Raw genomic sequence first — 12,015 nt, 5'->3', positions numbered from 1 at the left:
TTCATTCACTGTGTAAACAATTTTGACTTTAAAAAAAAAAAAAATGCTGTGAAAGGTCTCATCCCACAAGCAGTGAGTGTTTTTGAAGATTTGTTAGCCAAAATACCATTGCTGGAAACAGTTTGCATTGAAGCTGTTGTTTGAAAAAGGAAACTTACAATTTACCAATGTTTTAGCATGGAAAAAATTTGCACATCAACACAAATTAAGACCACAAAGCAGGTAAAGTTACTCCTTTATAAAAGTTGATAGCATGGTTCATTGTAATATAGACTTACACATTTTTTAACTTCAGTGTGTAGCTGGAAACTGAGCGACTTAGATCCAGCAAGTGTTCCAATTGATAATATGCAATTACCGGTATGTGATTGAAATTAGTGAACTTTTTCTTATCCCCGAGATCTGATGGGTCCATTTTAGTATCAACCAGCCCTTTAAAACATCTTGGGCTGGAAATATATGTAAGTGGTAACCTGACAGGCTTAAGCCTCAGCACCACAAAAGAACATTTTAAGGCCACAGACATAATCAAGACTCACATAGCCTCAGCTGAGCTTTGGAGAAAGCAGGACTGTTAAGACAAGGAAGATAATTTTTATTTCTTGTGGGACCAAGGGCTATTTCTTAGAGGCATGTGAATGTACTCGCTCAGTACCCTTTCCCATGTAAACATGAACTGCAAAGCTTGATACTTGACCCTTACTGTATATTCAGATCTGGCATGCACCTTTCAACATCTCCATAAAAAGAACACATTTTGAACAAAAGCCCCAGTTTTTTCTGCTCAAAGTGACAGTGTTAAATCTGTGACCTTCATTAGCTTTCTTTTGAAATTTTAAGCCATGCATTACCACCTGTTTTTTTCTTTTAAGACTGTATACTTTGAGGTACTTTTTCTTCTCAGTAATCATCTGGTTATAAATAAATGGATGGAAGAATTATATCCTAGTGATCGTTGGGTGGTCTGTTGCTTACCAGATTCTTAGTGACAACAAATTGAAGGATAATGACTCCTGTCAGGAAGAAGAGAAACCTAAGAAAGTCATGAACTTTGCTGAGTCAAATATAAGATGGCCTTTTCTGGAAAAAGCTATGCTTGTTTCATGGGAGTAAAAAACGGTCAACGCCTTTGCTTTTTCTAACTTCATGCTATTTCCTAGTTTCACAACAACAGCTTAACACAGTAATAGCTGCTTGTTCAATAAGTTTATTGTCTTTATGAAAAAAAATCTTCATAGAAAATTGCTTTAGCTCTCAGCAGCCCGTTCCTGAGCTCTGAGGAAGCTTGCCTTCTTTTGAGCTACCCGATCTTTCTTCTGGGCAAGGGACATTTTGGGACGGTTCCACCTACAAAAACAAAAGGAAAAGTCAGGAAGACAGGAATTTACCTTTCAACTGAAAAATGACAGTTTTGGAACTCATCTTTTTTTTAGAGACAGTTTTGCTACATATTCCTGGACTTGAACTCTTGGGAGTCTTCTGCCTCAGCCTCTTTGAGTGCTGAGATTACAAACCATGTGCCACCACATCCTGTTCAAGTTCTAATACACATACTTACTACAATGGCTAGATCCTCATTATTCTCATTCCATTCAAAAAAAAAAAAAATCAAAATTTGAAGCAGTGAAAAGGTATGTCTCAGCTGGGCATGGCCACTCATACCAGTGAGCCCGATACTCGGGATCAGAGTGGAGGCAGGATGTCATAGGTTCAGAAGCAGCCCTGGCTATATAGGAGTCCTGGGGCCAATCTAGGGTAAGTCTCTTCTACAGGTAGCCAGTAAAAAAAAGCACAGAACTGTACTAGGGATAGAATGAGCCTCCTCAGGACCGTCGGAGGCTGGTAATTCCTATCACTACAATTACTTTAGCAAACCTGGTTCCCTTAGCTGCTGCCACATCACGCAGAGCTAGTGATCGAGTCTGCACAACTCCCCACAGAATCTGACCCACAAGATAAAGTGAGGCAGTACAGCAAACACTCCCAGCTTCTTCCTCGTAAAAGGACAACAGTAAGACACATACCTTTTCTTCTTAACTTCTCTCTTAGGCTTCTTCTCGTAGACTGGGTTCTCTCGTATAGCAGCATGGGCTTTCTTATACATCTCCTCCATCTGAAACAAAGCAAAGCAAACAGTACTTGGCTTCATCTCATATGCCCTACAATGCTAATTTGTCCTAAAACTCAGTTCTCAAAAGGAACTAAATTAAACCAATGTTATCCCTTAAATTCCAAAATGTAACTCAGCTTTTCCTGAAAAATTCCCAATGCTTACTTTACTCGATCTGAACTGACACTACTCACAAGACTCAACAGGTGAAAACCACACCTGCATTCCTAAGGAAGGCAGCCATGTCTAAAGCCATGTCACTCCACAACAAACTTATTTTTGCAGAACCACATTGCATTTCACATTCTAAATACTGCTTGACCTAAATTCTTTCAAGCAAGGGCACATGCCAAAACCAAAGTATTTAAAATGCAAAATATATGGAGGCAAAAAATCCACAACACTGACAGGTTTGTTGGGAATAAGAGCAACTAACAAATGCTTTTGTCACCCCATATTCCCCCTTTACCCCATATGTCTTTCAAAGCAATACCCAGTATAATATACCAGGGACTTACTAAAAAATGATTTGGGTCTCTAAAATGAGTAATATGGAAAAATGTGATCAGTTATGTGCATCTTCATATAAAGTTCAATAGAGGAAAACAATGCAGAAATGTTCCCTGCATTTAGCCCACTCCCCACTTGAAATAAACCTGTGCATGAAATGCCCTAGCAAGCCAGAGAAGGGCAGCAGATCCTCTGAAACTGGAGTTATGGACAGTTATCATGTGGGTTCTGGGAACCAAACCCAGATCCTCTTCAAGAGTTACTCTGAGCAATTTCTCTGGTTAGCTAGCCTCAAACTCTAAATCCTGCTTCAGTCTCTCAAGTGCTGAGATTATGGGCATACCTTAAACCCCAGGTGGGCATGGTGGCACAGGCCTGTAATCCCAGTACTCAGAGGACAGAGCATTCAGGGGGAACTTACCATGCCGAGATCCTATCTTGGAAAAAAAATTTTCCTCCTTCAGCGTTCTATTACAGCTGTATGTATTTAGTTATGTCCATTTGATAAATACAAAGAGTCAAACTTAAGCAACTTAGCTTCCTTCCAAGATGTTGGAGAATATAGATATACATATGTAAACAAGGTCATGAATGTGACTTAAAAAAACCAGATATTGGCAGAGGGCTTTAGCATGTAGGTACTCTGAAACAATTAGCCAGGTGTGGTGGTGCACACCTTTAATCCCAGCACAAGATCTCTGTGAGCTTGAGGCCAGCCTGGTCTACATAGTCAATTACAGGCCAGCTAGGGTCAGAGAGAGATCCCGTCTCAAAAAACAACAAAAAATAAAGAACTTCCAAGTGTAGCCTGCCAAGGTGACCCGTATCTGTTGCAATCCCAATATTTGGGAGGCAGAGGTAGGAGGTATTGCCACAAATTCAAGACCAACCTGGTTTACATGATCAAGTTCCAGGCTAGCTAGGGCTATACAGCAAAACTGATTCAAACAACTCAATTTTAAAAACTTCAAAGGGTGTGTAGGTTATACGTGTTATCTTAGGAGAATAAGTGGTATTACTTTACCGAAAACGGCAAAATCAAAGTGATAGCTGTTTTAGTCCATTACACCTATTTAAGTATGCATGTTCCGGTGTCTTCAGGCAGTCCAGGAAGGCTTCACACTCCATGTAGCTGAAGATGACTTTTAACTGCTGATCCTGCCTCCAACTCCCAAGTGCTGCTCAGGCCTAGTTATGCAGTACTGGAGATCAAACCCAGGGCCTTGTTTGTTTTTTGGTCTTTTTAAAGACAGGGTCTTCTTGTAACCCCAGCTGGCCCAGAACTCCCTATGTAGACCAGGCAGGCCTTGAACTCACAGAGATCCACCTGCCTCTGCCTCCCAAGTGCTGGGATTAAAGGTGTGCACCACCAAGCCAGGCAAACCCAGGCCCTTGTACAGGCCAGGCAAACTGAGCTGTGTCTCTAGCCCCTACCTATTTTTAGACAAAAAATTGATATTTATGCTATTATTTTCCTAAATGAGTTTTAAAATATAGACTATGAAAGAGTAATAGTTTAGCCAATTTGGCATTCAAACTTTTGTTCAAATTGTTCAAGATAAAGAGAAAAATATTGGTTTATACCTGATCCTTTCTATATCATACTTATGATGATTAATTTTATTGTAAAAGCTCTCTAGTACATTTTATTGTCTTTTTGATGATCTTACATTTTTAAAGTCAAATTTCCTAATTTTGATTGTATTTACATCCCTTCCCCTGTCTGCACCTACCCATGCCCGATTTCAGTACTCTATTTTGTGTGGGCATATATACATAGGTACATATATACATAGACACATTTTTAAAAGGCTTTTGGTAGACTGGAAGAGAAAAACTTAAACCTAATCCTTCCTATACTTTTTTTTTGGAGACAGGGTCTCCCTGTAGCCCCAGGCTGGCCTGCGTCTTGAGATAGATCAGCCTACCTCTGCCTCCTGAGAGCAGAGATTAAAAGGTGTGTACCACTGCTCAGATCTACATTATACTTTTAAAAAAGGTACATTAGCCAAGAGCAATGTGACTTAAGTATAGCATAAACACAGAAATGCATTAAGAAACAATTATCCCAGGGCTGGAGAGATAGCTCAGCTCTTACAAAGGACCCAGGTTCAATTCCTAGAACTTTCATGTCAGCTAACAACTGCCTGTAAGTCCAGTTCCAGGGAATTCAACCTCCTCTTCTGACTTCTAAGGACATCACATACACATAAAATAGAAATAAATGAACACTTTTTTTTTGGTCTTTTTGAGAAAGGGTCTTCCTGTAGCCCTAGCTGGCCTCAACTCAGAGATCTGCCTGCCTCTACCTCCCAAGTGCTGGGATTAAAGGTATGTACCACCATGCCCGGAAAGTGAACATTTTTTAATTTAAAAAGATCAGGTCGTGGCTCAGGCAAATGTGCTCTACAGTTCAGAGGAATCAGTCTAGAAGTAAAACCACTCTTCATTCTTTTCCTATCTTAGAAGCTCAAGTTGTTTATTTAGTCTGAGAGTGTACCCAAAGAATACAAACCACAGAAAACCATCTTTTTTTCCCCCAAACACATACTTCACAGTCCTAAGAGCTTTGTAACAATGCCATTTCTGTTCTACAATCTTACAATTCCAGAACTGGTACTGTCTTTAATTATTCCAGTGGCTTAACAAAAATAGTCCCAGAGATTCAAGTTTAGGGCTGATAAATTTCCAGTTAAGCACACTTTTGCAAACCCAACGCCAGAATGTAACATATTTGCTGTAAAAAAATTTTCTTCCCATGCTTTCTCAAAATCCTATCAGGCTTGCCCAGCCAACACTTTCTCAGCAGCCCAAGCACAGGTGGTCAATATCAGTTTAGGAAACTTCCTTAATCATTACTATTTTTCATTCCACTCAAAAATCCAAATGTCAGTCTCAGCTGGTCATGGCACTCACACCGATAAGCCCAATACTCAGGATTAGAGGTGGAGGCCGGATGTCATGGGTTCAGAGGCAGCTCTGGCTATCTACATGAGTCCTGGGGCCAGTCTCAAAAACAGCAAGTCTCTTCTTTAAGTACTCAAACAAAAAAATACAGGACTGTACTAGGATAGAATAAGCCACCTCCTGAGGACCGTTGGAGGCTGGTAATTCCTATCACCACAATTACTTTAGCAAACCTGGTTCCCTTAGCTGCTGCCACATCATGCAGAGCTAGTGATCGAGTTTGCACAACTCCCCTCAGAATCTGACCCACAAGATGAAGTGAGGCAGTACAGCAAACACTCCCACCTTTCATCAAGGGTTTTACATGCTTGAAGCCAGCCTCACACATCAATCAGCATCTAAAAACACATTGACAAAACCAGCTTGTTACTTATACCACCTCATCCGACCTGTCAATCTACTTCCATCCAGTACTCTAGATTCGCTTAAAGGCAGTATGAAGTCTATCCATACCTGTAGACACACCAATATTCAACTTTTAACTGTGTACCCAAAATAAACTTAGGTAAAACTATAACCCACCCAAACCAAGTAAACCTAGTTCTAGAAATGAACCAATACAAGCATGCTAAGGTAAATTTGTTACCATGTCTGGGGTTACGTTGTTCTTTATGTACTGAGAGAACTGTTTCTTGTATGCATCTTCATCTTCTTCCATCAGGTATCGCATGTAGTCTGCCACGTTCTGACCCATGATGTGCTTCCGATGGACTTCTGCATTGAACTCCTTGCTTTCAGAATCATAACCAGGGAATCGTTTGGTACTAAAATGAAGATGGTCATATTTTAGTGTATAGACTGAAATGACCTCACCTGCAGGAATTCAATTCGATGGCTGCCATCAGTCCCGTCTTGAAACAATTATTGCATCATATGCAATCACAGGACCAACTACTGACTGCTCAGTTAGTGGGATATCATCATTAGCAGCTCTGAATTCCAGAAGAGAAACACCACAAACACATTTGCTTTTTATCCTGATGGGGTCTCACTATGTTGCCCAGGCTGTCTCCAAGAGATCTTCCTGCCCTTTCTTGCACATCAACATATAAGAAACAGTTTTAAAACATCTCTCAAATTCTAATTCCTCAGTGGTACTTCAGGATGAGTCAGTGATTTGCCTAAGAAGCCCTTTAATGAGAAATGTATAATATAGACTAATTTTGACTGCAAATGATAAAACATGCAAAAACATTTAAGAAGCCCTAAAAGAACAAAAACACAAGTGCTAGGGCTGCAGCTCAATGAAGACTTGCCTTCTATGTGAAAGGACATAGCCTAGGTTCAGTCCTCAGTCACCCCACAAAACCCAATACTCACTCTCTGCATTTTTCCAAGGTAAAAATTCTAGTTTGGTTTTACTTTAAGCCTACAGAAAAGGAAGCCAGGCATGGTGGCTCATATCTTTAATCCAAGCACTCAGGAGGACAGAGGCAGGTGGGTCTCTGAGATCAGGGCCAGCCTAATCTACTTGGATGAGTTTTAGGCCAGCTGGGGCTACAGGGAGATGGTCTCAAAAAAAAAAAGGAAATCTACATCTACTATCGAAAAAGATTTGTCATTAACTTTAAATACCCCCAGAATTAATATATCAATACGCATCTACTCAGCAAAAACACATGAACCACATGAACTCCTGGAATTACAAATCAATCCACTTCATTTCCAAGGATATCTGGCAATTTTATATGACTTATTCAGTTTAGAAGTCTCAAGTCTTTGTCTTGAATTTTAAAATTATTACTGGAGAAAGAAAATGCACAGGGGAAGAATGATGAATGTTTATTTCTGACCAAAAAAGTGGTTTTCACCCAACTTTCCCACTTAACTCAAAAATTACAATGAACACTTTACTTAAAAGGTAAGCAGACATGGTGGGCTCCCACTTGTGTAATCCTAGCACTCAGGAGGCTGAGGCAGGATATTGCAAGTTCCAGGCTAACCTGGGCTACACAATGAGGCCTGGTTTCTTCGTTTCTAATACAGGTTACAAGTCCTTCCTGTGCTCTTAGGTTTCTTTTGTACCACAGAGCATTCAATGATAGCTACTTAATCCAGTAAGCTCCAAAGTCTAACCAGCTAGAAACAGCAAGTACTGGAGTAAAGGGATGAAATCCTGAGTGTTATTTATTACCTGTGAGGGATAGACAAGCCTCCATCCACAGCTCCCTTCAGGGCCCCAAAAACTTTATTGCCAGTTGTAGTGCGGGCAAGACCTGCATCCAGATAGCAAGTGAAGGCACCAGGCTGACCATCAATGCTTTCCACATTGTATTCATCTCCGGTCACCTCCACTTGGCCTTCATAGATCTTGTCCATGCCAAACCTATTGAGAAGCTATTAAGAAAGAAGCCAGCATAAATACCTGTTTCATTGTTTTGATATATTCAAACCATTCTAAATATAGTTCCTACCACAGCAATGTAATACTGAATTTGATCCTTATATTTACTCAAATGTTTCTTCAGTCTTTGACTATAGTAATTCAATTAAATACTAAATGTTATATATAGCTTTAATTTCATTTGAAATAGAATTTTAGGGGTAGGATCCTGAGTTCTTATCTCTAGCCACATTATTTTAATTTGGGCTGTTCCTGTGCTGGTCACCTTGTGGTTTTATCACAAGCAGTGCCTTCACCAAGCTGCTCTCAAATATGACAATGTTTCCAATACTCAAGTATTCTTACAACCTAGAAGAAACAGGTCAACAGTAATGTCAATTTGAAATGCTCAAGCCACAGGAGGCTAGAGACCACCCCATGCATAGATAGCAGGGCTCCCACCACTGCAGAACTCTACCTGACAGAGCTGGTCTAGATATAACCAGAAACAGGGCAAAAAATAGGAAGACAACTGCTTCCCTGGATTATCTAAAAATGCACTGCCCACTTCAAATTTTACATTTAGAAAACCATGTTCACTGCTGATAGCCTCATGTGCCACACAGAACCAGCTGCCATTCTCCTGAACTCATACCGCGATTACCCCAAAGGACATTGATTAAATTCATCATGTACATACCCTGCGGGCCAGCAGCAGGCCAGTGCAATAGGCTGCAGCATAATTTGTCAGGCCAACTTTCACACCGTATTTTGGTAGTTCATGTGCATATGCTGCGCAGACTATCATATCCCCTTCTATACGAGCATACGCAATCTATAGTAAGAAAAAACTCAGGTTAGTAACCTGTTGCTTTCAAAGCTCCAGTATCTAAGTGCCTTCCCCTAAAAAGGTGTGAGGGGAAAGGACCAATCAGTGGACTTGCATTTGTTTAACCCCACTCAACTACAACTAAAATTTATCACTTGGTCAATTACACAGCGGTTTAACAGCTGTGTATCTGATAAATTTAGGTGTTTGTAAATATGTTTAAAGCCATGGTGTGTAAGGCTAAGATAAGCACTGCATGTTAGGAGAGGACACAATGAATAAATTATACTGCAATCCTTCTAATACTGAACATACTTCTAAGATGAGTGAGCTGGTGAAACCAGAGGTACTTTGAAAAAATCAAGGAGGAAGCTGGGGGTACATGCCTGTCATCCTAGCCCTTGGGAAGCTGAGGCAGGATTATCATGAATTAAAGGCCACCCTGTGCTACACACAGTGAGTATCAGGTCTGCCATGACTATACTGCAAAATCCTGCCTAAAAAGAATACTCAATTATTTAAAATCACTTAAGCTAAGTCCAAGTTCAAGCATATTTTAGCCACTTTGTGTTTAGTTAGCTGAAGGTAGGTACTGCCTGTCTTTACAGTCAATACATCTGCACAACAAACAAGTGTGCCTACCTCCTAGTCAGCAAAGATCCCAAGTTGTCAAAGGCCTGAATACAGGAACTGCCACTTTCTAGAGTGTTTCAGTTAACAAGTAAGTAAACCCATGCGGTCACACAAGAGCCAGGACTTAGTGTAAGACAAGCTCTGCTTTGTGGGATAGATAAGAACCACCTACTTGTCTGTTCACACGCAGGATTTCCAAGACTCCTCCCAAATTTGATAGTGCAAATGTGATTAAACTGGGTCCAGATTTCCAACTATGGCTAAAAACACCAGTTTCCCAAGTCTCAACTCTAAGCCTAATAAAAGGAAGTCCTCTCTAGCAGTGAGTAAAGGGGTTGTGGGGTCTGGCCACCCACTTCTCCAGTATGTATGTAACTTACCTGACAGATGATGTCTCTGTTAGTTACACGAACTATCATCCTGTACTTGGGTGTGTTGTACTTATTTTTGTCTTGGATCACCAATCGTTTACGAGCATAGTAGTCAGTTTTACCCTCTGTAAGAAAAAACAATTAAGGAGGACATTCCTCTATGAAGCTGACTCAACACTAAAAGCAGGAAAAACTGCCCATACCTCGTCGTCTTCTAAATTTCACTTGGTATCTCTTAAAGTAGGCCTTATTCTTGACAACTTTCACAAACCCCTTTAAAGGAAAAAAAAAAAAAAGTATGTTATTACGACAATGTTTTAGCCAATGGTACTTTTTTTTTTTTGAGACAGGCTCTCCCTATGAGGCCCTTGCCCTAAACTGACCTAGAATTTGACATTTCTCAAGTGTTGTAGCGCTTAAACTCCAAGAGCAAATTTATACAACTGTCAACTTTTGTAGCATGTTCCTTAAAACCAACTGGAATCCAGAATCACCCAGTGGTTTTCTACTTTCCACCTAGGAGCTCATGGAACACAAGAAAAAGCATCAGAAAACATGGAAAGGCTGGCTAAGGTGAGCAAGGCCCTGGTCCAACCCATGGCCCTCTGAAAGCTGCAGGCTCCTACCTATTAATACTCAACAAGCACAAACGTATCTTCTCATTGTCTTTGGGTTCCTATACTCACCCACCAGTGTCAGTCAATCCCTGTGTCAATCTTTGGGGTAGTACTGCCCTACACTGCAGTCTACAGTGGCAAGTCAATCTGCCCTGAATGCTGCAAATTCCACCTCCGGAACCTCATCTCAGGTAACTACATCGCTCTCCCGGCCTCTGAGTCTTTTTAAAAATCCTACAATGCTTAACTAGGCCGAGCACACCCAGCAATTACTCCCTATTAAAACAGCACTGTCCCCCAGCTAAAGCAACTTCCTACCCCACCTTTGGTGAACCACCCCAACAGTCACTGAAAACTAGGCTAAAGTGACTGACTAGGAAGAGGCAAGAGTTGCAGAATTCCAAATGACACAAGCTTCCTTCCGGGACTCAGGAAGGCCCCGGACTCCAACCTCTGCTGACAATCCGGGTTTAAAGTCACTTCACCGGCACAGCGAAACAGGCTTCCAGGCCCAGCGAGATACGACTGCTACCTGGAAAACCTCAGAGCTGGCTGGGACCGGATGGGGGCCGGCCTGTGCCCCCGACGTCCCCCGCCCGCCTGGGCCAAATGCACGCAGCGTGCAGGGTCGCTGCAGCCCCGGTGGCTCCGGCCGGTCCTGCACGCTGTGTGCTGCGCCCCACGGACCCCGAGCCCAGCCAGGCTCCCTGCGCGTCCACCCCTCCCGCGCGGCAGCCATTAAGGCCACGCTGGGAGCCGCGACCGCACAGCCGCAGTGCCGGGAATCGAATGCCATCCGCGCCCCGCCACGCGCAAGACGGGCCCTGAGCTGGAGCCCGCGAGAGAAAAGGGTGTCCCCCGTGTACCCGCGGCCCTGGGGCCCAGATGCCCACTCACCATCCTGCGGAACAGAGATCCGCAACCGCGGCTCCACACAGACCTGCAGGCCCGGCAGCGCTACAGGGGGGAAAAGGCCGGAGTTGCTGCGCATGCGCAGTATGTAGCACCGCCGACTACGCGAGCGTAGGAAGGAAGCGTGAGGAAGAGAGCCGTGGGTATCCTCAAGGCGCACGGTCTGTTGTCCCCTGCTGGCCGGAGGCTGAATGTCAGTTTTTTTGGACTTAAAAACCCCCAAGTGGGATTGGCTGGGCTAAGTTGGCAGAACTGCCGGAGGCTTTTTCGCTAGGACGTTTTTAATGAGAAAAACCATGTATTACTTTTCCAAGCAGGAGGGGGGAAAATTAAATTAAAATGAATTTACGCAGAAGTCATGCCTTCTCCTGATTCTATTTCCTGGAATATTCATCCTGGTTCCCAGCATACAGGGGCCAGACCTGATTAGGGTTAGGGGAGATTCCTTTGCCTTCACCCAGCACCTTGGTCCCTGTTTCAACCCTGTGCGTAGTACTGGCCTCTGAGGTTGGGTCCTGCTGTCAGACGCTCCTTTCTACCTCCATCTGTGAGCTAGGAAGCTGAACTTATTTAAATCCTCTTCTGAAAAGCTTTCTTTCTAAACCTGGGGGTGTGCTGCAATCCAGTACTTTGGAGGTAGAAGCTGGAGGATCAGAGAAGTTCGAAGGATAGCCTGCACTGCCTGATACTCTGTCTCTAAATGCCCGGAGCTGGGCGGGGTAGGGGTGAGAGGGTAAGAAAGG

The 12,015-nt window shown here is 42.6% G+C and overlaps 1 protein-coding gene and 3 non-coding genes across 5 annotated transcripts; all 4 read right to left on the bottom strand.

Annotated features, from left to right (window-relative positions):
• Window positions 1-572: 572 nt before the first annotated feature.
• Window positions 573-11,401, bottom strand: Rpl5 (ribosomal protein L5). 2 transcript variants are annotated; one of them, XM_008826840.3, is made up of 8 exons: window positions 11,258-11,401; window positions 9,947-10,016; window positions 9,753-9,868; window positions 8,611-8,745; window positions 7,722-7,924; window positions 6,174-6,351; window positions 2,025-2,110; window positions 573-1,347 (listed from the first exon to the last, which is right to left on the bottom strand). In XM_008826840.3, exons 1-8 carry the CDS (start codon window positions 11,258-11,260, stop codon window positions 1,248-1,250), a joined length of 891 nt encoding a protein of 296 aa, XP_008825062.1. In that variant the 5' UTR covers window positions 11,261-11,401; the 3' UTR covers window positions 573-1,247. The 2 variants fall into 2 exon arrangements, with proteins under 2 accessions (XP_008825062.1, XP_008825061.1); XM_008826839.3 differs by having other exon boundaries at window positions 2,025-2,113; window positions 11,258-11,276.
• LOC115069214 lies at window positions 1,796-1,928 on the bottom strand. Its single transcript, XR_003848496.1, has one exon. It is a non-coding gene; the product is annotated as a small nucleolar RNA SNORA66 (small nucleolar RNA).
• Window positions 5,679-5,813, bottom strand: LOC115069213. Its single transcript, XR_003848495.1, has one exon. It is a non-coding gene; the product is annotated as a small nucleolar RNA SNORA66 (small nucleolar RNA).
• Window positions 6,422-6,515, bottom strand: LOC115069212. The gene has a single exon (XR_003848494.1). It is a non-coding gene; the product is annotated as a small nucleolar RNA SNORD21 (small nucleolar RNA).
• Window positions 11,402-12,015: the final 614 nt, after the last annotated feature.

This window comes from Nannospalax galili, unplaced genomic scaffold, assembly GCF_000622305.1.
Source record: "Nannospalax galili isolate Female #2095 unplaced genomic scaffold, S.galili_v1.0 scaffold451, whole genome shotgun sequence".
Taxonomy (NCBI): domain Eukaryota; kingdom Metazoa; phylum Chordata; class Mammalia; order Rodentia; family Spalacidae; genus Nannospalax; species Nannospalax galili.
The sequence above is the reverse complement of the archived record's forward strand: the minus strand, read 5'-3'. Positions and strand labels throughout refer to the sequence as shown.

Coding starts and splice junctions, on each gene's coding strand:
- Rpl5 (XM_008826839.3), bottom strand. Junction 8,746..9,752: donor ACAGAGACATCATCTGTCAG/GTAAGTTACATA, acceptor TTCTTACTATAG/ATTGCGTATGCTCGTATAGA. Junction 2,114..6,173: donor ACAACGTAACCCCAGACATG/GTAACAAATTTA, acceptor GCTTTGTTTCAG/ATGGAGGAGATGTATAAGAA.